This window comes from Emys orbicularis, chromosome 15, assembly GCF_028017835.1.
Source record: "Emys orbicularis isolate rEmyOrb1 chromosome 15, rEmyOrb1.hap1, whole genome shotgun sequence".
NCBI lineage: Eukaryota > Metazoa > Chordata > Testudines > Emydidae > Emys > Emys orbicularis.
The window spans coordinates 27,587,041-27,610,828 of record NC_088697.1 but is presented as its reverse complement, the minus strand read 5'-3'; the positions used below and the strand labels follow the sequence as shown (position 1 = coordinate 27,610,828).

The following is a 23,788-nucleotide window of genomic DNA, read 5'->3' as shown; positions in this document are numbered from 1 at the left end:
ACCCAACCCCAGCCCCCTTCTCCCTCCCCAGCCCCGTCCTTTCATTTAAAACATGGATATAAAAGAAGTTTTGTCTGCAGAGTCAGATTAAAAACCAGCACATAGCTTTGCCATGGGGATTAACTACAAAGTAATTTTCAGCAAGCAATAGGTGTGACCTCATTCAACCAGGTGCTGCATGCGTGTGCGAGCGGGCACGGGTGAGGAGAAGGGGTGGGCTGGCTGTGAACCTGAGGAAGGCTTGAACTGAACAAGTCACGAAAAGTAGCTGCAAACACTCGCTTCTTCAGCAACTTCTCATTGTCAGAGAGCCAGGCCTTGATCCTGCAATGTGCCTTTAGTTCCCATTGAAGTTATGGGGAGCTGAGGGTGCCCCGCAGCCAGCAGCAGCAAGATCTGATGCTCTTGGAGATTTTGCATAGTTACAATGACCCCTCCCTGTTGCCCAGAGGGAAAAGCTAAATTGGATCATTGGAACACCAATCGCCTCTGCCCTGCTTTCTGGCTGGCAACAGAAATGCGACCGCTCTGTCCAGAACACAGTCAGAAAAAAAACCAGCCCTGAAATATTACCCTGAGCAACAACAAAAATAATTCCTGATCCAGAAAAAAATAATGGAACCAAAATATATAAGCCAATTTTGTTTGCGGGAAGAGGGGGGGAGCCCACCTAAGACATCTAATCAATCTTCCATTAGTGGGATGGATTTTCCTTTTCTTTTTTAATTTGAAGCAGTGGCTGGGGGGGCCCGTTAATGGGATGTAGAGCCTTTTTGCCATCGATTGGCAGCCAGCCCAGGGGAGGAGTGACTGGAAGCGGTTACAGTCTGATGCATCTTTGGTGGCCACTGTGAAATGAGTGGATGGGACTCAGAGCTGTCCTTGGTGCAGAGGTGGTGTCCACCATGTGGTAACCACTGGACATTGTCAAGGGGAAGCCCAAGAGTGTCTCCATAGAGAGGCCAAGGATTGAGTGGCTCACAGAGACAGATTTGCCCTTCCCACTGGGGGAGGGGGGAATATCTGCAGATTAGGTTTGAGGCAGGTGGATGGAGGAGCATGGAGAAAGCTTGGCCTGCCAGTTCCCAGGATGACCCTGCCTTGTAGATTTAAAGAGGACTTCAGACTCCAACTTGGCACCTTTCACCAGCTCTACAAATTCATTCAATGATGACTATGTGGTTGGGAGAGCAGGAAGCACATGGTATGATATTATGGAGGGGAAGGGCTCAGTGCATACCATATCCAAGATCCCACCTTCCCCAAAGCACCTAGGAGAAGTAGAGCACTCTCTGCAGGCAGAGGAGGGTGTGGCGAGACAGGGAATAAGAAATCTACACGGGTTGGGCTTGTTACAGTTCTCCGGGGCTGCAGAGCTTTCAAGGGAAATATAAAACGGTCCTGGGACCGATTATGAGTTGGGAAAAGTCCTCATTTCCTCTAGCGCCGACCACCCTATCCAGCCCCTCCAGAGATTAGAGCAGGAAGTTTAATATAGTAGCAGGTTCATATGTGAAAATTCTTGGTTGGTTCTCCACTCCCGGCACATCTGGCTTTTCCCATGGACAGCGGGATTCAAGGTGCCTCATTTGAAGTGAATCCGTTGCCTTTGTTGACGTAAAAGGGGCGGTGGTGTGACTGCAATGGAGAATTTTGGGCATGTGAATTAAGAGCAGGACTGTAGCTTGCAGTCTGTCCTTGACCTACGCTCAATTTGCACTGCCTCCGCCATCTAATTAACCCTCCCACATACCCCTTCCACTCAAACGGTTATATATTAACAGTTCCAGCTGTTCTTTTAGCAGAGCGACACCACCCATTCCCCCTGTTCGGAAACTGGAGCCGCTTGACTTATTCATTGCAAACGTAGCCCTTATTCTCCAGCTGCACACAGACTTTGGGTGAGTTTTGTTCTGAGGCAGAGGGTCTACACCAAGTATCTGCATTAATTAAATCCCACGTGAGCCCTCAAAATAGGACTTAGGGGGTGCATGTGTCTGCTGCCAGCCCCCTGGGCAGGGCTGAATTTCACCCTTTGATATTTGTACGTAGCTACTCATTGTTCAGAACTAAAATTTGAATCTATAGGATGTTCACAAACATTGACCTATGCACTGTGTGTGATGGATCAGCTAAGCTGCATGGTGTTTTTCTGCTCTCTGGCTGGATGACGCAAAACCCTTAAACGTGACTGTAAGGAATAACCATTGTTAAATAACCAGTGCTGTTGTCTGTCCTCAAGTCCACATGTGAATATAGGTTTCTGTGTGAAAAACAGCCCAGCCCTCAAAAGTCCGTGTAAACAAAACCCAGTTTGTGCAAATCTTCATGAATGACAAAAGGGCAGGAACAAAGCTGAACTTGAGCATCTATTTTACAAACTTCCCCCCACTCTATTCATTGCTGCTTTCAGTTGTGCCACTTCCCATCAGCATCTAACCTTGTCATCCTGCTGTTACCACCCGGATGATCTGGCCATGTTTATCCCTGGGAAGGGTGTGTTGCAAAAAACAACATTGGCTGGAACGAGGGAGCTTGCAGCTCTTGTAAAACACAACAGCCACGTTATGGGTTAGTTGTGCTAGTTGGTTGCAACATCTCAGACAAGATCTTCAACTCAGAGCCACCTGTATTGGTAAAATCTACCATGACTTCTCTGCTGTGTGTAGCTGCACCAGCTCAACAGGTCCTCTTAATTACCTCCTTGAATGCAGTGCATTGCTTATGGAAATTACCCAAATGCCTCTGCTCCCAGCAATGTTGCTGGGCCCTGTGAGATTCACTCCAAAAATATGCTGATCAGGCCAGAGTTCTAAGGAGTACCAAAGTGTCAAAACTAGTGCAGCCATGAATAGGCGATAAGCCAGCACAAGGGTAAATGAGCGAATCAGCCTTTTCATGACATAGATATCTCTGCTTAGCATAGGCACAATGGGGTAAAAGCAAAGGCAGCCTTGGTTTTGCTTCATCGTGATATACTGACCTAGATCCAGATCGTATCTTGGGAATGGTTGGGTAGATATCTAAAAGGACTGGTTTGGGCTTCTCTCTATTAATCATACCAATTAACATCACATACACCGTGCAATGCTGAGCATGAGATGGATGGATGGACGTAACATGTCCATCCAGTCCTGCTGTTCAGCCCACACTTCTAATACCTGCTGTTCAATGCCCTCTTGTGTGTGAATTCCATTTGCTTTACAGCTCCAATTTCCAGCGTAATTAAAGAAAGAAGAAAAGCTCCCCTTTAAATAACTCTCTGCGGGCCGGCAGTTCTGGCCTCCTAGAGCATTGCAGTCCGTTGTGTGAATTAATATTTACAGGCCTTTTAGAAGGTGGATTACTTAAATACATATTTAAGGCTATTTTAAAAGCCAGATTATTGGCCCAATAGACTGTAACAGCTCCTACAGAGTCACTGCAGTCCAGAGAGCGTGTATCTATTTTGCAACTTTTTAGTGCTCATATATATCATCTGGATTGTTTGGTTCAGGTCTATCTGGTGAATATAAGCTATAAAAATAAAATAATCCCAACTACTATATGCACGAGAAAGAGATCCAAGTGTTTACAGGGGGGAATCTACCCAGACTGTTGGATTAATAACAGGGCACTAGTGAGGGTGTGATTTGTGTTAATGGAACTGGACTGTCACAACAGGTCCATGCCCATTGTGGGGCTCACTCCTAGTAGATAATAGCTCTACCCTCAATCTCATCACTGTCAGATGGAACTGGAAACCCACTTCTCTAGCCTTGCTTCCCCCATTATAATAATGTGCTATGGCAGCAACTTCCTGGTCTCTCCTAACCTCCCCTACTGCAGGGATATCTCTTATGGAAACATTTTTCCCAGCATGCCTTTCTGGGTCTAGTCCTTTAAATTTGGCAGAGCCAAACAACTGTCACCCTAAAGCAGCCATTTTGCAAGTGGTTGCTGCTTGCTGTATTCTTCTCTTCTAGCTGGTAAGTGCTCTTAACTCCTGGTATTTTTTCCCTTTCTCATTCCTAAGGCAATGGCATGTTCTTACAAATGCATAATAATCATTAAAAGATAAACTTTCTTTTGGGAGGGGGAGAAAGACCTCTTCATGCATTTAATTTAGATCTTGCAAGATGCTAAGATATTTCAGTGCTAAGGGAGTTAAGGGAACCAGGAGAGATAGGTTCAAGTAGGTTTTTATGTGATCGCTTGTTTTGCTAAGGGCTTGTTAATCCAGTATGATTTTTTATTTAGGAATTAAATAAAATGGCCTTGCACCTTCTGTAGTCCAGTGTTTCTGATTCCTGTGAGTTGAGATATTTGGTGTTTTTTGTGAAGCCCCAGCTCCTGGAGTCAGGCAATTATCTAAGAATCTCTGCTTTTGGTTTTTTTTAAAGAAAAGTAAGCCTCTAGCCATCATGGTTGCAAGGAAATCTTGAAAACATGAAATATAAAGGCTCAAAAAGCAGAAGGCAAGTAAAAAGAACCAGCCCCCAAAATGTACTATTTTTAAAATCTCTTGAGTTTTGGATGGCCTGACTTTTGAGATTTGAACACATGGGGTTGGTAATACTGGTATTTGTTTAGACCAGTGGGAAACGGGTACAAAACACGACCACATGGATCTAGGAGTGTTTCATGACCACTTTGGAGTGATATAAATGATTACATAGGGTACAAAGTAGCAATGAATTAGGCCCACTTTTCATAAAGACTGATCCTTGATCAGTGATACAGCGCATCAGCCTTCAAGACTCTGTGATCAGTATGTGAGGTAGTCTTATGCTATGGTCTGTGGTGTGCAGACTCCACAGTATGTGTTTTCTAGGCACCACAGACCACACTTATAATAGGTGACCCCCATGCAGTGAACAGTAATATTGCAGAGTCTAAGCCAGTGGTTCTCAAACTTTCGTACTGGTGACCCCTTTCACATAGCAAGCCTCTGCGTGTGACCCCCCTTATAAATTAAAAACACTTTTTAATATATTTAACACCATTATAAATGCTGGAGGCAAAGTAGGGTTTGGGGTGGAGGCTGACAGCTCGTGATAACCTCGGGACCCCCTGAGGGGTCCCGACTCCCAGTTTGAGAACCCCTGGTCTAAGCGACTGTGGCAAAGTCTAGACTGGAGCAAATTTCCATTTAAAGCCCCAAAATTAAGATTTGAAATGGGGTTGAACCAAAACCTTGCATCTAAACATTTCTGAGCCATGGGCAGGTTTGGCATCTGGTCTGAACCATGCAACTCTGCCCATCTCTCAATGACACGGAGTTGACTATGAAAAATAAGAAATACTATCACTGGTGAAGCTTAGTTGCTGGACCTTCTCCAGATCCAAAACACCCCTATGACTCCCAAAGTCCTGGGTGCTCCCATAGCAGTTCCTTCTCTTGCTGGAGCCCCATGAGTGCACAAGTCCAGGTCTTATTACTTACCAGCATGGACTGCTTGGAAGATTTCCATGTCTGCGGCTGCACCTTTGTAGCTTGGTGTCTCACTATTGCAGGGTAAGCTGCGACAATACAAAATAGCTAGTTAGGAGCAGTGATGGGGTTATGATCTGGTCTGTGTAATACCCCTTCCTGCAAGCACCATCGCAGATTGCAGAATTAGAAAATACACATAGTTAGGAATCATATAGTCTATGACCGAAATGCTGCCACTTCTGGGGTGGATTGCAGCATCTATTAGAACGGTGGCACCACCATTCAACAGTTCAGGGAAAAGGAGTGAAAAAATAAACTATCCAGTTAAAATGTCAGGGGAATTTATGGAAGCAGAATGTCATTCACCAAATTAAAGTTAGGCCAAGATACCAGGCTAATTGCTCTAACTCTTACAAAGAATGCAAAGGGATCTCTAATTTCTGCAAAAAATCAAGACCTTGGATTTACAGCTTAGCTGAAAGATGGCATTCCAGCAACCCTAACCCATAGCTTTTATCCTGAGCTCTCCCGTTCATATATTGGCCAGGCCTGACCCTGTTTAGCAGGAATTGATGCAATCGCAACTCTTGGCAGTAGCCAGTGAGGAGGAGAGGATGAAATCCTGGGTTCAGTGAAGTCTGAGGCTAAGATTTCACCCTGAAAGTGCATGTTCCTCTGTTTTAATTGATGGGGATAACACTTTTCATCAGGAGATCTCAAAGTATATCTGTATCCCCATTTTACAGATGGGGAAACTGAGGCACATAGCAGGGAAGTGATTTGCTCAAGGTCACCCAGCAGGCCAGGAATTAGAACCCAGGTCCCTTGGGTCCCAATCCAGTGCTCTATCTACTAGGCCACACTGCTTCCCACGTTATTAAGTTAGTAAAGGTGTCTCCATTAGGATATTACAAGGAGGGGCCAATGAATGTCATTCACCAGAATCCCTCCCCCCCCCCACCACTGCCCAAATAACTCTTTTGCTTTCCATTCTCTCCCTGTCCCCCAACAAATCACTCCAAACTGTTCATTAGATCTGACAACCCCAAAGTTTAGCAAAATCCTGCATTGCATTAAGCTACACCCATAACCAAGCCAGAATGAGTGTTCGGGGGCCATGTGTGCCATATTCCAGGCTGCCTTTCACAGGGGGAGCAGCAGAGAATGGGATTAAACACCCCCCTCAGGTCAGTCACTACAGACTGACCCCTGAACGGTGGGGTGGAAGGAACAGATAGAGGGAAGTATAAAGCTGCTAAATCCCTGAAGCCCTGTACCAGTCTTAGTGAAGAGGCTGCCGTCGGACTGTTTGCTGAAGTCACCAGGTGAACTTTGCCCCATCTGGGAGAACTGATATGGCATCTTAGTTCCATTGCCCACTGGAAAAGAGAAGAGCTTATGTTACTTCGAGAGGTTGCCTTCCAGGGGTAAAAGTCCTTGTCTGTGTAATCATCAACCTGTATAATGGCCTGGCACCTGCTGGGCGGAGGGAACTTAGATCCCTGGGAATGCAAACAAAGGACTGATAATTACCCAACAGTTATCTAGTTTAGTTTTAACGGATTCTTAACGGCCAGAAACGAGAGAGGAGGAGGTGGTGGTCTGGGTTTTAAAAAGCTGCCTAGGGATCTGACATCCCAACCTTCTTGGGGGACTTTGAAAACCTCAGCAGGACCCAACGGAGGAAGGGAAGGCCAGGGCTGCAAATGCGGGAGTAGGTATGAGGTGGCCAGGCCAAGTGAGAGAAGGTAGATGTTAGCAGGGTGTTCATATGGTCTCAAAGTTCTGCATAGGGAGGGAAGAAACTTTCTTCCGAGAAACCACGGCGCGTGTGTGATGCAGTATGCATGGTGCCGGCGCCAGGCCCTAGTAAACCAGTGTGCCACAAACTAGAATCATTAGGCAGCCTCCAAATCTACCAAAGCTCCTTCACCATCAGCCTTTGGGACCCTGGCCAATGCTCAGTGAAGTCATCGGGAGTCCTCACTAGAGTTTTGGATCAGGCCCTTCCTGCTGAGGGGAGTCTCATGGCAGAGCATGTGGTAAAAAGGAGACAATCCTGCTAGCCGTGCGGGTCGTGCAGGAAGGCCTATGAGAGAATGTTAAGAGTATGAAGAGAGACCTAAGGGGAAGGGCGAGTGTTTAGTCTGGTAGTGCCAAGGGACCAACCAAGAACAGGGCCCAATTGTGCTAGGCGCTGTACAAACATAGTCCGTGCCCCAAGCTTTCAATCTACACAAAAGAGAGATGAGAGGAGAAGCATGGTCCTGTAGGTAAGCCACAGGCCTGAGGCTCAGGAGATCTGCAGTCTGTTCCTGTGTCTGCCACAGAGTGCCTGCATGACTTTGGTCAAGTCACTTAATCTCTTTATGCCTCGGTTCCCTATCTGTAAAATGGGAATAACAATATTTCCTACTTCTCTTTGTCTCTATTTAGATCATAAGGGGCAGGGACTCTCCCTAACTATGTTTAGCACAATGGGGCCCTGAACCTGATTGTAATGTAGATGATGATGATATAAACCAAATAGAAAAGGTACAAATAGGAGCTAGGGCTGCCCCAAAGTGTCAGGGTGGCTAAAATGGCCAGGGTGGAGAAGCAAAGGAGGTGGACTAGGTGGGAAATGGCGAGAAGCCCTGGCACAGGGGAGAGGAATACCTTTCATTGAGAAAGCCGAGTTACCAATGCCAAGTGTCTCCTCTGCATTTTGGAAGGAGGAATATTCCCACGCTCGGTTGTTGAAATTGGCTGCAAGACAAGAGAATCCAGTTCAGCAATCAGCTCCTGATAACCCACACCTAGGCCTGTGCCCTGGTGTTGCTCCACTAACAGTCCTCCTGACCGACTTAGCATCAGAACCTGCACGGTATAGGTGAGGTTAAAGTAAGCCAGGGGGCTCGGTCCAAGCCGCAGAAGAATTGCCCATCTGTTCTTTTCACAATGCCCTGGGTGGGAGAGGAAGGGCGGCGTCTCTCTCCCTCTTTCTGAGCGGTGTGAACAAAGCTCCCTCAATGTAACAAAAAGCCATCATTAGTTACATTAAGCTGCCCACTCATGCTTTTTCAGCATGATTATCTTGCAGAGATACCTGCAGGGAGAGGCTGGGACTCCGAACATGAGACACGCGTAATAGGGAAAAGTTTCTTGCTCACTCACTCACTCTCACTTCACCTCCACCACCATAGACTTGTGCTTCAGGGTTTCCCCAGCACTTGCTGCAGAGGTGTGGGTTTCCGCTGCATACCTCTCTTCCAAGCTACCAGGCACCGAGGCCATATGCAAAGAGGAAAGGAGCCAGATCTCCGAAGTGCATCTGCTGCCACCCTGTGGGCTTCTCTCATTTTAGCACTTCCATTCATGTTCCTTTCACACACCGTAGCATCTGCACCGCTCCCTTGCAAAGCTCACCAGATACAGGGACAAGTAGGGTGACCAGATGTCCCGATTTTATAGGGACAGTCCTGTTTTTTGGGTCTTTTTCTTATATAGGCTCCTATTACCCCCCCACCCCCTGTCCTGATTTTTCACACTTGCTGTCTGATCACCCTAGGGACAAGTAACCTTCCTGTTCCAACTTTTCAGTTGTGGGCAGGTGGTTTAAACAGAGAGCGAGCTGCCCCTTGCTAGATGAGGGGTTGAGATGGCCACAAATGACTGATTTGCAAATGAATCCGACTCCAATGACCTTTGACCACATCACTCTCTAGTGTCCACTAGGATTACTTTGCACTAGCTGGTACTGCAGCCTGTCATTGTATATGGTACTGTGGGGCCATCAGATTAAGCACTGCATGCTTGCTTCCTTGTAGTACATCCTCTAGATCAGGCCTGCACAACTCGTAAAGCGGCGAGGGCCATATTACTCCAAAGAAAACAGCTGAGGGCCGAAACACCCCGGCCCTGCCGAACACCCCTCCCAGCGCCACCCAGCCCCCCTGAAACACAACACACACCCCCGGCGCCGCCCGCCTCGTGGAAACACCTCCAGCGCTGCCAACCCCCCCCCCCAGCGCCTCCCAGCCCCCCCAAAACAATCCCCCCCCAGCACCGCCCCACCGAAACAGCGGTATTGAACCTTGGTAGTGCGTTATAGCGGGCCCCTAAGGTAGTATAATTAAGGTAAAAGAAAACTGTCTTTTTGCTAGAAGTAGAATAAGATCTTCCCCCCACTTTGTAATCAATTGCCCTGTTGAATGAATGAGGTGTGAATGAGGAAGACGTGGAAGGCAGGCACCTCCAGACAGCTGCAACCCTTGGAGAGGGGATGGGAGCCAGACCAGATCAGTAGAACAGGTCAACCACCGACTCACCACTCGCCTCCTCAGCTCCCCTCCCCCGCCGCTGGCTCACCTGCCCCCTCGCCACTGCCGGCTCGCTTGCCTCCTCAGCCCCCCTCCCTCACCCGCGGCTTGCCTACTCACCCCCCACGGGCCGCACAGTGAGCCAACGTGGGCCGCATGCGGCCCCCGGGCCACATGTTGTGCAGGCCTGCTCTAGATAGACCTCTCACTGCTAATCTGCACATGCACTAAATCAGTTGCTTTAGAGAGTGGTGTGTGTGGAACAGCAGGAACTCCTGACTTCCAATTCTAGTGCTGACACTGACTTTGCTGTGTGACCTTGGGCAAGTCATTTCACCTTGCTTGGTTTCTCCACATGGAGAATAACACCCATGCCACAGGGATTGAGATTTTTGTGAGGATTTTTGAGTTAGTTACTGCTGCTAGAGCAGGGGTTCTCAAACTGGGGGTCAGGACCCCTCAGGGGGTCGCGAGGTTATTACATGGGGGGGTCGCAAGCTGTCAGCCTCCACCCCACACCCCGCTTTGCCTCCAGTATTTATAATGGTGTTAAATATATTTAAAAGTGTTTTGAATTTATAAGGGGGGTTGCACTCAGAGGCTTGCTATTTGAAAGGGGTCACCAGTACAAAAGTTTGAGAACTACTGTGCTAGAGGGCTCTAAAGCAAAAGACTGTCCCTGTATTTAGCAAGTGCTAAGGGGTTCCCTGTGGTGCCCAGTCACAAAACCCCTATTGGTAAAAACCTCCCTCTGAAAACTAACTGAGGGGAGTGCAAGGCCCCAGCACTGCATCAAGAGGGGGTGTCTGTTCAAATGCAGGGAGAGATGCACTGAGATGGGTATCGAAGGAATGTACAGGTTTGATAACTTGCTGTGAAGTTACTCATTATTAGGAATAGTTGTTTGGGATCCAGCCCTCTTTCCTGTTTGTGAATCCTTTACGAACCAATCTTGCTGTCTGCAAACGGCTTTACTACGTGTAGCTCTTTGCTGAGATCTTTGAACAAACAGTTTTCAAACCCCCGTGTCTTTTGGGAACTATTCACTTTCTGACTCTGTGCTATTTGTTATTCTTCATAGTAGGTGATTTGTTGCCTAAATTACATGGTCTTGATTTTGCTCCCTCATTGGCTGATTAAAACAGAAATAGCAAATGATTGAGAGCAAATATCAACTCAGGAGTAGCCTTGTTAGGGAATGAATCCCCTGTTCTCATGCCAATTGGGGCACTGTTAGGGCAGCAGCTGCTTCTCCTACAGTGTGTACATGCAAATAACAAACCAATAAGGGGTGGCTGAGGGCATTGGTGTGAATTCCAACCATGGCTCTGCAGCATTCAGCCAGCTCTGTGCACTACTAACCTGTGAATCCCATCTGGTTTATTAAAGTGAATGTCGCATTGACTTCAATGGGGCAGCTCTGAGTAGTAAACACTGCTCCCTGTAGCGTTTGTAGAATCCGGTGCATCAGGGCCGGCGCTTCCATTTAGGTGACCGCCTGGATTTGGGGGGGCGGCATTTTGCCGCCCTCAGCGGCAATTCGGCGGCGGGGGGTCCTTCCGCGCTCCAGGTCTTCGGCGGCAATTCTGCGGCAGGTCCTTCACTCGCTCCGGGACCCGCCGCCGAAGTGCCCCGAAGACTGGGAGCGCGGAAGGACCCCCCCCCGCCGCAGAATTGCCGACAACGACCAGGAGTGCGGAAGGACTCCCGCCTAGGGCGCCAAAAACCCTGGCGCCGCTCCTGCGGTGCATAATGTCTATTACACTGTAATATGTCCACCTACTAATGCAGGGGATGGATAACGTTGTGACCAAGGGTATTCAGTGCAGTTCTCCATATAGCAATAGATATGAGAGGCTCAATCTAGCCAGCGAGTGGAGCTGTGATATGCCCAATGTTCCCCAGCAATCCCTTGGCAGAGCTGGGAGTAGATCCTAAGACCCCTGAGCTTTCATACATATTAGCAGGTCGAGGTAAAGAGCTCAATCTGCTAACTCATATTAAAACTTCAGACTGCCCCGTCTTCACTAGGGTTTTACCTCATGTTGGCTAAGGCAAGGTCAGAGCACACCTTTGTCCGAGGGAGACAAGCCCTGAGCCCTTCAGTGCTCCTCTGGGCTTTGCACTCGCAGCCGGTTACCCTGGGCAGCACCTTGTCTGTTGCCCTGTTTCAGAGAGTGCAAAAATGTCTGTGTTTTTAGGCTAGACAGAAAACATGGGGCCAGATCCAGACCTGGCACGAACAGTATGAAGGGGCTGAATATGCCCGATTCCAGGATGGTGATGTGAAAAGTAAGTGGTCAGAGGAAGCGAATGTCAAGCCATACGTTGCATCTCTGAGTCTTGTCTGCCCTGCTTTGTTTAGAGGCAGCCCGGCTGTGGACGGACAGAGAGCTTGAGGGAGAAGGGTCAGTCACGGTACCTTTTGGAGTCAGGTACATGGAGAATCTCTTCACGTTGTCAGGCTGGTTCCACTCGTAGTTATTGAGCATGTAGCGGTGATCACCTGGAGGAGCAGAGCAAAGTCTGGGTCAGCAGGAGGTAGGACTGGAAGCAGCAGAGGCGAGGGGTGGGTGGGATGGGGCAGCATAGGCCAGGGCCGTTCCCCTTTGGCCTTCCTCAGACCTTTAGGGAGAAACCATTTTGCCCTTGCAAGATGGATCCTTTGAAAACAGACTTCCTTAGTTGTGCAGTTCCTGTCTAGGGCTCCTTGGGATGGGGTGAAGTGAGGGTGGCTGTACAGAACAAAGGTATCTAAGTGGATTTGACTCCAGGGTCACCGAGGCAGTCTCATCCCTTTTGAAGTTAGTGGCAAAACTCCCATTAACCCCATTAGGCTCAGGATTGGAGCCGCTGTCTCAACAGGATCCTGCTGGAGAAGTTTTCTAATAAAGACCTGTCCTGGGCAGAATTTACATTAGCCTTTCCTCCCTGTCCTCTTTCCCTCTTCTCTGCCACTCCCTCTCCTCTTTCCTCCTGCCCCGCTGTTCAGAGTTGGAATCATTAATGCATCAAGGCTCTCGGCAGAAGGGTTTGTTGGTGAAAATGGGGTCTTAGACAATGTGCTCGTTTGCTATATCCGGGCCTCTCTGACTGCGTAGCAGCCTCCCCCTCCATCTGCCTCTGTCCCCTTCCCGCACAGGCTGTGCTCCCAAGATCACTAGTGAGAAGATAGAGTAACCAATGTTTTGGGAAGCAGCAGTTCCTCATAGAAGAGGCAGAGGACTGAAAGGTGGGACTCAACCACTCGATGAACCAGCACTAGAGATCCCCATGAATGTGTGACAACAAGCATGGGGCTCGGTGTGACAAAATGAGAAAGTTCCCTACTAGCAGCTTCGTGGATGATTCCCAAAGAGCTGAGGGATGGACAGCAAGTGCCTCCTCGCTAGTTGACACTTTTGCACAATTCTCCTTGGCCTTACACTGATTGGACAGACGAGATAACCTGATGGCTCAGGGGAATGGAGTCAAATCCTTTCACTGGTAGGTCAAAATCTCAAACTGGGCCGCTACTGGTTGTTATCCTCTAGCAGACATCCAGGGAATTACATGCTAGTTTTGGGGTTCATTGGGACATGCCCATCAAATGTTCTCCAGATACACTCCTATCCAGTTACAAACAAAGGGTCTGATTTGAAGTTCTTGGACGCCAACAGGAAGACTTCCCCGGAGTCAGGTGTGCTGTGGCTCACACTCAGCGTGTCCACCATGATCACAGGGGAGCCTACTTGGGGATGAGTTGGATCAGCTTATCTAGTCACAATGCCCCCATCTGCTGAGTATCCCAAGTATTGGAATAGGAGAGACATCCTCTCCACCCGCGAGCAAAATGCCTGAGAGAAAGGAGAGGGGCCTACGAGGGGGCTGCCCTAAAGTTTTTGACTCCCCTCTTCAGTGGGTTCTAAGGCCCTGGCCCTTTCCCATGATAGCTGGCACACTCTGAAGAGGGGAGTCAAAATCTGCTTGGGCCATGGAAACTGAATTCCAGCCCCATCTCTAGAGGTGGAGGCCTCAGATCATATTGGTTGGGTGAGGATGTTAGACATTTGGGTCAAGGCGTATTGACAGGGTGAGGAGTTAAGAGGCTTAGCTGGCTGCTGAACCTGGGTAAATAAAGGACTTTGTTCTCCTGAGCTGTCAATCTGGCACCTTTTGCCAGCAAAGAATTAAGTTTGTTGCTTGGATCTAACTGCATGTGAGAAATGTACCGTCTGCGTTGAATTAATGAGTCCCCATACAGAAATCCCGCTGATCAAGAAGGAGCAACACTTTATAGAGGCTGACATTTTACAACCCAACCTATATTTATGTCCACCTGCTATCCACAAGCACCTGTATCATCAGCTGGCACAGTCTCCGTCCTTGTGAGATTTCCTATCTCTTCCAGTTTAACTCTCCCTATAGTAGTCAACCACTTACCTAGGGGGGTTCCACTACCCAGAGACCTGAACAGCTGAGTAAAATGCATTGCAGTCAATTAGAAAGAGGCCTCCTACTAAACCCCTTGTTTAAAACATCCACATCACAACTTTGGGGTTTGGGCATTTCCCTTTGAGTGACCTGCTGCACTGGCCAGAAATGGAAACCACTTAAATATTAGGGATGTTTTCTCTTGGGTGCATAGATGTGGGCGCAAGCAACTGAAATTCAGACCTGGATGTAGAATTGCAAACACCCCATTATGTGAGGATTTTCAGATCAAGGGGTTTTAGTGTGGCCCATAATAAAGACACATGCAAAAAGTTGCCCTAGATTGCAAACAGCTCCGAGTTCTGGAACTGGTTTGGATGAGAGGTGTTGGGTCAGGCTTAGTTCTAAATGCGCAAAATTGACCCTGTGCAAAGAGCCAACACAAGGCTTACGTGCCGCTTACATCTGACTTCAGCCTTGTTGTGAGGCCTTGAGTGGTGTATGAGCCTTCTGCTAGCTCTCTGCAAAGAGGTGAATTTCACCCGATGTTTAGTTTGTTAGTTGCATTGGTTTGACTCTTACGTTAGCAAACAGAGTTGTGGTTTATTTGCTCTGATTTATTTCTGCCGTATTAAAACTCTCAGGATGCTGTTTGAATGTTCTGCCTCTTTGCAAGACTATTAAGCAGGCACCTGTTATAACAACAAGTGGAGTCTCTTTGGAGACTGATGTTAAACAGGTTTCACTCTACTAATATATTATTTCTCCCAGTGAAGTTTTTAACAATGAAAGATCAAATGGGTTGCAGGTGAGCTTGCTAGGTTGACTCGGGGAGTCTGTTAATTAAGGCCAATAAGTAATTGTAGAGTTATTTCCTTGCAGTCACTAGATACAAACTCTTCCTTCTTTCAAGTATAACTGTGGTTTGCAGATATGATGGCTGTGAAGAGTTTTTTGGATTACCTTAAATAACTTTTCCCAGCAGTTTGAACACCCTTGGACTTCTGAGCCAGATTCTAAGCAGTATCCATTAAACTATTGGTAACATTTTCTAAAGTGCCTGAGATGTGTAAAGGTATTTAAGCATGGCTACAAGCAGTGTTGCAAGGCCTAAGTCACAGATGGCGAAGTCCCATTCTGTGTTATGCAGGAGGGCAGACTAGATGATCACAGTGTCCCTTCTGGCCTTAGAATTTAGACTCTATGAAACTTCAGAAGTGACTCGGAAGCTTATGTCTGTTGACCTTTGAGCTCTGACCTCATCACTGACTTTGTGTCACCTCCTTTGCTGGAGTTTGGGGAATGGGCATGGCTGGCTGGAAAATTTCAATGGGGAAAAAAAAGTTGAAGTTTCTTTACAGGGAAATGCTGTGACCTGGAGATGGGGTTGACTCTGGATATGAATAGAAAGCAGAAAAAGGGAGGGAGGAGCAGCTCGGGGAAACACTACCATTCTCCATGTGATTCCTCTCTATGAAGTTCCGGCTGAGGTCTGCCTTGCAGATCTTCTCCACATGTCTCATGCAGACATTCAGCAGATCATCCCGGAGGAGCCCCATCGACGGGCTCATGGTGTCCCCGTCCAGCAAGACGCTGTAAGTCGGGAGAGATGGCGGGGCGATATAGTTCCTCATCATTGCGCCAAATTCCTGCCAACCGGAAGGTGTGGAGGTTAAAGTACCGAGAGGCTAGGATGCAGGGGAGGCTAAGGAGAGATTCAGGTACAGAAGAGGTTAAATACAATGGAGATTAGGGCTCTGAGGAGGCTGGGGGATGTTAGGTTTCAGGAGAGGTATCGGGGTCAATCCGCTAAGATTGTGCATCGCTCCTAGGCAATACAGTATCATGTGAACTCCCTCTGATCGGGTGAAAGCCTTGGATACCCTGATAAGTTAGTTGATTCCTGCTTATGTCAGGGGTATGTCTCCAAAAAACAGACTCTAACATTTCACAGCAAGATTGCCAGCTGGTGTAAATTGACCCCGTTCTGTTATGCCTGTGGATCATCTGCCCATCAGAGATATCCCTTTCTTAGTAGAGACAGGAGTGGAGGAAAGATGCAGCCTCGATTTACCTGCAGGAAGAGCACCGAGTCGCTGATCTGATGTATCTGCTCCCTGGTCTCCTTGTCCTCCTGCAGCAGCTTTGCCCTCTCTTCTAGCTCCTCCACGATTTCTTTTATGTTCTCCACCGCGGTCTTTTCCCTCTGCTCCAGGGCAGCCTTCACCTCATCCCGCTGCTTCTCCAGGTCGCGGACCAGCTCTTTGTAATGCTGATCCACGGTGGCTTTCTCGTTGGTGGTGAAGTTCTAGTGGGGGGATATAGAAGGCACGTGGCATGAGGCGCTCAGACCGGGGACTCGAGCAATCCAACACAACCGCAATGTATATTCAGGAGAGGAAGAACAGCATGATGTTGGAGGCAGACACCCCTCCCCAGCACCTTCAGCTATTCCACACATGGCCAGGCCTCTTCCTCCCATTAGGCAGCATTTGTGCATGCAGATCCCCTAGCCTATCAAAACGCAAGCTGGAGAGGCTGAAATCCTAGGCTGTGCCTGGAGAAGTATAGCAGGGAGACTTCTTAGACGGTAAGTTCTCTGGGCTAGGGACCCTGACTGTGTTTGTGCAGCACCCAGCACAATGGGGCCCTGGATGGGGTTTCTGGGCGCTACTGCAAAATAAAGATTCATCATTGTCACTTAAAGGGAGTCACTTACTAGAGTCAAACCCTTGGGACTGAGGCTTGGGGGGTGGCAGAGCATTCTCAGCAGCCAGCCCATGGGAGCAGAGATCCTACCCGAAGATCTGGCCACACTAGAAAAGTTACATTGGTATAACTCTGTTTGCTAGGGTCGTGTTCCACCAGCATGGCTATAGCAGTATTACTTCTAGTGTGTATGCAGCTCTACTGAGAGAGCTTATATACACTACACTAAGATGCATCCATATAAGCACTTTTGTACTGGCGTGAATATGTCCACACTCCGAGGGTTTCTGCCATGTTAACTATACCAGTGTAGTGACAGTAGCAAACATTTCTAGTGTAGACAAGCCTATGTCCCTTGGACTTTCAAGAGAGTCCTAGGTTCTGAAGTGACACTTGAAAATAGGACCTGGGCTCCTAAGTCACTTAGGCCCAGGTCCTCAATAGTATTTTGGTGCCTAATTCCTATTGAAACCAATGGAAGTACCTAAATACCTTTGAGGATTGGTCCTTTGGCCCTTTTGAAATTGTGTCCCAGAATGACCAAGGATAGTCCCATGTTCAGGCCTAAGCTTTCTAGCTTGGCTTCCCAAAATAATATTAAAGGAAGAAAGAAAACCAAGGTACAGTTGTGGAAGGACTGAGAGAAGGCAGGATTTCTTGTTGACTGTATATACTTTGTTGGGCCTGGTGTTCAGGTAGGGTGTGAATTATGTTGACCGATATTTACATTGGTCCCCTCCTATGGATGTAGATATACCAGTATAAAGGTGCCTATACCAGTATAGCTTATTCCCTTTCCCATACAGAAATAAGCTGTATTGGTATAAGGCACCTTTCTATGGGTATAACTTGATCCGTATTGCGGGGGCTGAATCATTTTAACTATGCCAGTATAGTTGAGCCAACCCAACCTTTGTGTGTAGACGAGCCTTCGGTGATGCTTGCTGGATAACTGGATGGAGAGAGAGCACCAGTAACCCCAGGCAAGAAAGTAACAAGGATAGTCGTCTAGCAAGTCCATCTTGTGCGTTCTTGGTCTCCTGCAGGGTGTGTCATGTGAGAATTGCAGCGGACACCATTCTCCCAGACTTAGAATGAGTGTGGTTGATCAGGTGATAAGAGAGGAGTGGAGGGAGGGAGAAATGAGTGTGATGTGAGAATGTGAACGGGAGAATCAGAGCACGGGAAAAGCGGGGAGGCGAGAGGGGCAGCAAAGTGTGGAAAAACAGGGGAAAGCATGTGGGTGAGAAGGGGAAAGGGGGCAGTTGGGAAAAGCCAAAGAGAACGTCCCGTCCTCACCTTGATGCGATCCTTCTCCTTTTGCCACTTATCCACTTCATCTTCTACCTCTATGATCTTCAGCTGCAGCTGCTCCTTCTGCAGCGAGAGCTCGGCCTGTGGGAGGGAGGAGAGGGGGAGACCTGTGAAATCGAGCGGCGTATGGCCTACTTCAAAGAGAATTTCTGCTTTTACTTATGCATTTGGCCCTGAACCATAATGGTTGGGAGCTACAGGCTCCTGGCACCACTTCAATGGATATCATACACTGGCAGCTGGAAAAGATCCCAATGTCTTCAGTTGGGTCAAGAGATGTGGCTCCCTAAGCAAAGGAAGCAGCAGAATCTCCTGCTCGGGAAGGGTGGGATTGCAAATGGTACGGCTTTTAATCATGCTGGAGTCATTAGCTGGAGGGCAAAGAGGCTTGTTTCAAAATTCAGCGGGGTATGAAATGAAGGGCCCAACCCAGGGCGTGTTTGTGCAGCAGTAGCAGTTTTCATGTAATTATGGAATGACATTCGATTAGTGTTGCAACCAAGGGATGACGCCCCCGGCAGGAATTCTGTTTAGACAGGACTGTGGATTAATGTGCTCTGAGTCTAGGGTTTTAATGTTCTGATAGAGCTGGGTGAAGGCAGCAAAAAAAAAAGGCTAGGGCGGGGGGGAGTGACTGGGAACACTTGCTTGGTCTAAATCAGCAACTTTGCTTTGATACCTTCATGACCCTTTTTATTGGCTTCCCACGAACATTTGTACAATTGATTTATTTGTCGATGAGGATGTTCATGTAAAGAGAGAGAGCCCGAATACCTATGCAATTATGGGTCGTGTAACCCATCTATCAGTGTTTGCTGCGTTTCCCTCCGCATTCTGCCTTCAAAGGGGGAGGATGGTCTAGTTCCCACCTCTAGAGCCTAGCTCAGGTTGTAGCGATTCATATCTTTAGCTCTGGAGGTCCCTGGTCAAATCCCTGGGATCAGCCAAGATGGGTGGCTATCATCTTTGCACAGCACAGTGAATTGCGTCAGGAGAATTTGCGTGACTATTTCAAGGTCTTCCACTTCTGGGTAATAAGGCTGGGTTTACACTATAACTGTAACCAAGTCAGGGAATCTGGATATAATGCTGGTTTGCTTACAATATGATTCGGTTGTGCCGTATCCCATACCTAAGCTAAAGCTAGTTTCAAAGATGCAAAGTACCTTTAACTCTCACTGGCTCCACTGGCAGCTGGGGTCACTCACTATGTGTGCAACACCACAATAACTACACCAGTGCAAGATGTGCTGCCCTCGAATAGAGTGTCTGCATTAGGATCACATCTAGGATAGCAGCAAAACTTCTCCAGTGGCTGAAAACTCCACTGTACACAAGGTCTCATAGACAAGCCAAACCAAAACCTCACCTTACATCAATGGGGGAGGGGAAAAAGCTCCTCCATTGTGTATATCAGTGACTGTTTGCTCTGTAGCGGACAGCCTGTAACAATACAGAAAGGGCTCTGAGTGGAAGCACCCCAGACCATTGGAATGAACAGTCAACTTCAAAGCCTTGTTCGCTCCATTTAAAACCACTTTGTTGAAATGAGCAACGCCCAGTTCCAGTCACTTGAATGTCAGTTCTCAACCACTTCATTAAACCTACTGTACAACGTAAACTTTTCCTTAAAGGGAAAAGAAAAAAAATATCAAAGCACTCTCCACTAGATGTGATCTGACATGCAGAACATTAAGGCTTGGGATGGATGGTAATGCAGTGTTATTTACAGATCGGTGGTTGTTGGGTATTTCTGATACTTCCTCGTTTGAAAACAGGCCTGCAAAACTGGTTGTGAGCTGACTGTCTCTTTTTAAAATGCCGGGTGTCATCTGTGCTGCAGAATTCTCTTGGCGAATCAGTTTTGTGTGTGTGCATTTGCTATCAGCAGCCACCATTTGCCAACATTTTGTACTGCTATCTTAGCTTTATGATTTGTTGCTTTTTAAACAGCCTGGCCCTGAGGATGTTACTGTTTGTTTAAATCTGTAGCAGGAAACTAACCAGGAAGGGTGCCTTGGGGAGGATTTAAGTGGATACTCTGCAGTGTAGCAGAGGGAAAGACAGGGAGAGGCAGGATGGTTTGGTGGGGTGGACTGCTATCCAGGAGACTAGCATTCAATTCCCTGCTCCACCACAGACTTGCCTGTGTGATTTTTGGGCAAGTCACTTAGTCTGTCTGTCTGCCGCAGTTTCCTATCTGTAAAATGGGGATAATAACATTGCCCTACCTCGCAGGGGCGGTGTGAGGATAAATGTATTAAAAAGATTGTGAGGTGTTCAGACCCTATGGTCAGGGGATTGTCTAAGTACCTACGATAAGGAGAACACAGTTTGGTATGTGACAGGTTGGTGCGTCTTACCGTGTTCTCAGGCATTCAAAGCAATCAATAGGATCAAGTGTAACAGGAAAGGAAAATAACATTGCTGCAGGAGTCCCATGTATTTGGGATAAATCTCAATGGATTCCAAGGAAGGAGCATCCCTACAGATTTCCCTTGTTGTCAGATGATGAGCAGCAGAAGGACCTGATTGTATGTGGGAGGATTCTGGACTCCAGTTTGTGGTGGCCTTTTAATTCAAGCTAATTAGCTTCCACCACTCACAAGCAATTATAAATGCTAATGTAGATACTCTCCCCTGTTCCTTCCTCATTATGGTTCAGCCTAGAGTGAATTAACCAGCACCAGAAACAAATGAGCAACTACAGTTAAACTAATTGATTTCCAATTAATTCAAGTTACAACATGGCCAAAACCTGTAGTCTAGAAAACCCTTGTGCGTGTGTGTGATTCATATTGATAAACCCCTGAATCCTTTAGGCTTAGCAGCAGTGGAAACAACACAGTTCAGGGATGTATTTGAAGTCCTGCTTGAGTTCCCCAGGGACTCAGCCATGGTACTAATGAGAGCCAAATAAATAGACAAAAACAGATATGAGAAATCAAATGACATCACTTAAGTCCTGGGGGAGGGGGGAGGCTATCTTTCTGCCTGCCCAGTTATGGTCACTTGCTTACAATCAGGATGTTCTAGGTCCATCGAGCAACCGCAAGGATGCAGGGCCGCTTGGAGACCTGAGTTAATCAGAAGAGCTAGAGAGAACAGGGTGGCCAGAGAGCAGAGATTAAGCAGGGACCTCCCTGAGATTAGACATGATGTTAAAGGGAACAGAGGCGATGCATATGCTACAAGGCATCAAATGTAACAATGAGGCATGAAATTAACCTGCAGACTGAGAAAGACCTTCAGGGATTTAGATGGGATTTCTTTATATAGAGAGTTGCTGAGATATGAGCAAACCATCATTTAGGCTGGTTTTAAAAAGCAGCTAGATGAGGACAATGTTGCAAGCAAAACTGCAAACTGTGTAGGAGAGGATGGAGATTAGACAGAGTTCCCTGCTGCCCTTCTTCACCATTAACATATCTGATCATTCTAGATTCCCTGGAAATCCCTCTTGCATGCACTTAACTGAAAAGGGTAGGCCGTTTCCTTCTGCTCGGCCTTAAGAAGAGTTAAACCAGTTCTCTGTATTTAGTGTCACTGAAGAATTCTCAGCCTCTCTGTCCATTTTGGCATTTGTATTTTCCTGTTCACCATGGTATCTGAGTGGCTTCCCAATCCTCAAAGGAAGGATGGGTTTGCGCTTAAGACGCAGGAATGAGATCTGGGTTCATTTCCTGACACTGCCACAGATTTCCTGTGTGACCTTGGGCAAGTCACTTGATCTCTGTGTCTCAAGTCCCCATGTGTAAAATGGGGATAATCGGCCTTTTTCTGTCATATCTAATTCGATTGGAAGGTCTCTGGGTAAGGACTAGCCCATACAGCACCTAGCACAATGGGGCCCTGACCTCAATCCCAGACCCCTGTAGTAACTATACCACATCCACTCAGCAAACAGACTGAACAAAGGTGGGAAGGTCTTTCTTTAGCCCTTCCTTAATAGTGAGGCTACTACACTCTTTTGCAGACTCCCTCTCAAATAGGATTCCAGCCCTGCAAGCTTCTGTACAAGTGAACAGCTCAGTGATAACAACACTTTGCATTTACTATGCAGCTTTTGTCCCAACAAAGGGTGGGCTGGCATTATTGTCATCTCCACGGGGGGAGGGGGGGGAACAACCCCAGAGAGGTTCAGACCAACCTTTTCAAAAGTGGCCACTGTTTTTTTTGGGGATCACCACTTTTGGGTCCCCAACTGGAGACACCTTGAACCCGAACTAGGCCCTACCTGCCTAGGTTTGTGTACTGAAAAACTGAGGCATTCAAAATTTGAGGTTGCTCGTAAAAAATTGGGTCCTAAATGATTTGCTCAAGGACACACGGTGAGCTAGGGGGCACAGCAGGGACTAGAACCCAGGTTGCCTCACACCCATTTCCCCAAGATCAGTCTGTTAGACCATATCAGCGCCTTACTAATGTCATCCAGTGCACCGGCAATGTCCGTTCAAGGCCGCTGCAAATGCTCCGCCCCCAGAGTAAGTAACATTATACCTAGACATTCTTTGGGGTGGGGGGAATTGCGGGTGGGAACAGAACGGGAGCTGTCCACTATTTAGATGAGTGGAAAGAATGATGAGAACAGGCAGTGGAGAGCGTTACCTCTTTCCCCGATTTCTCAACCTCCACCGTCACTGTGGTGTGGTTCTTGTGCTCCTGGAACATGCAGAGGTAGCAGATGCACATCTGGTCTGTCTGGCAGAACAGCTCCATGGTCTTGCCATGCACTGGGCACTTCCTGGCTTCAAAGTCCTTGATGGGGTCCAGCAGCTGGTGATCCCGGAAAGCAGCCCCCTCCAGATGGGGCTTGAGGTGCAGCTCGCAAAAGGAAGCTTGGCACACCAGGCAGGACTTCACCGCCTTCTGCTTGTTATCGATGCAGGAGTCGCACAGGACCTCCTCCAGCTTCACCCGGGGTCTCGACCCGGGCACTCTGTTGGCCGTGTTGTAGCTAGGTCTCTTCAGGTCCCCTGTCTCCACCGGAGGGAGGGAGGGCTTCTTCAGATCCCCTATCTGCCCGCCTGAGTACAATGACCTCCTGCCCTCTCCTTCGCTGGAGAAGAAGGTCTTTTTCGACTCTGCCATGAAGAGCGGTTTCCTCAAGTCCCCTTTGTCTACAAAGGAGATGGGGGGCCGACTCACATCCCCAAGCTGCACCCCAGGGTATGATAGCTTCTTCCCGTCCCCTGAATCCATGCTGAAGTAGGATGACTTCTTCTCGTCTGACTCCACAAACTGGATGATCGGCCTCTTCCAGTCAGTCCCCGAGTAGATGGAGCTCTTCAGTTTCCCCGTCTCCAGAGAAGGACTGCCGGTGCTTTTGGCACCTTCCTTCTCACCCCCACTGGGACTGGTGGACTTCTTCAGCTCCTCTCCCTGTTTCTTAGAGGGGGATGGACAAGTCACATCTTCTTGGTTCCCAGCCACGCCATTTGTCCTTGCGGCACACCCTGTTTCCATTTTGCAGAGGGATGATTTGACCTTTCTGTTCCTTGCTCCTTTCTCAGCCCTCTTGGCAGGGGGTAGATCTTCTGTCCAACTGCTCTTCTCCGTAGAGCAGGCAACCTTGCTGGTGGTTGAGTCAGCAAGGAGTGGAGGAGGAATGCAGGAAAGCCTCTGCCTAAATGAC

General features: G+C 47.9%; 1 protein-coding gene across 1 annotated transcript; it reads right to left on the bottom strand.

Moving 5' to 3' along the window:
- Positions 1-1,575: 1,575 nt before the first annotated feature.
- On the bottom strand, positions 1,576-23,619 carry TRIM29 (tripartite motif containing 29). Its single transcript, XM_065417205.1, has 9 exons — positions 22,762-23,619; positions 18,139-18,234; positions 16,205-16,438; positions 15,581-15,779; positions 12,140-12,223; positions 8,075-8,164; positions 6,694-6,795; positions 5,426-5,502; positions 1,576-1,638 (listed from the first exon to the last, which is right to left on the bottom strand). Exons 1-9 carry the CDS (start codon positions 23,617-23,619, stop codon positions 1,576-1,578), a joined length of 1,803 nt encoding a protein of 600 aa, XP_065273277.1.
- Positions 23,620-23,788: the final 169 nt, after the last annotated feature.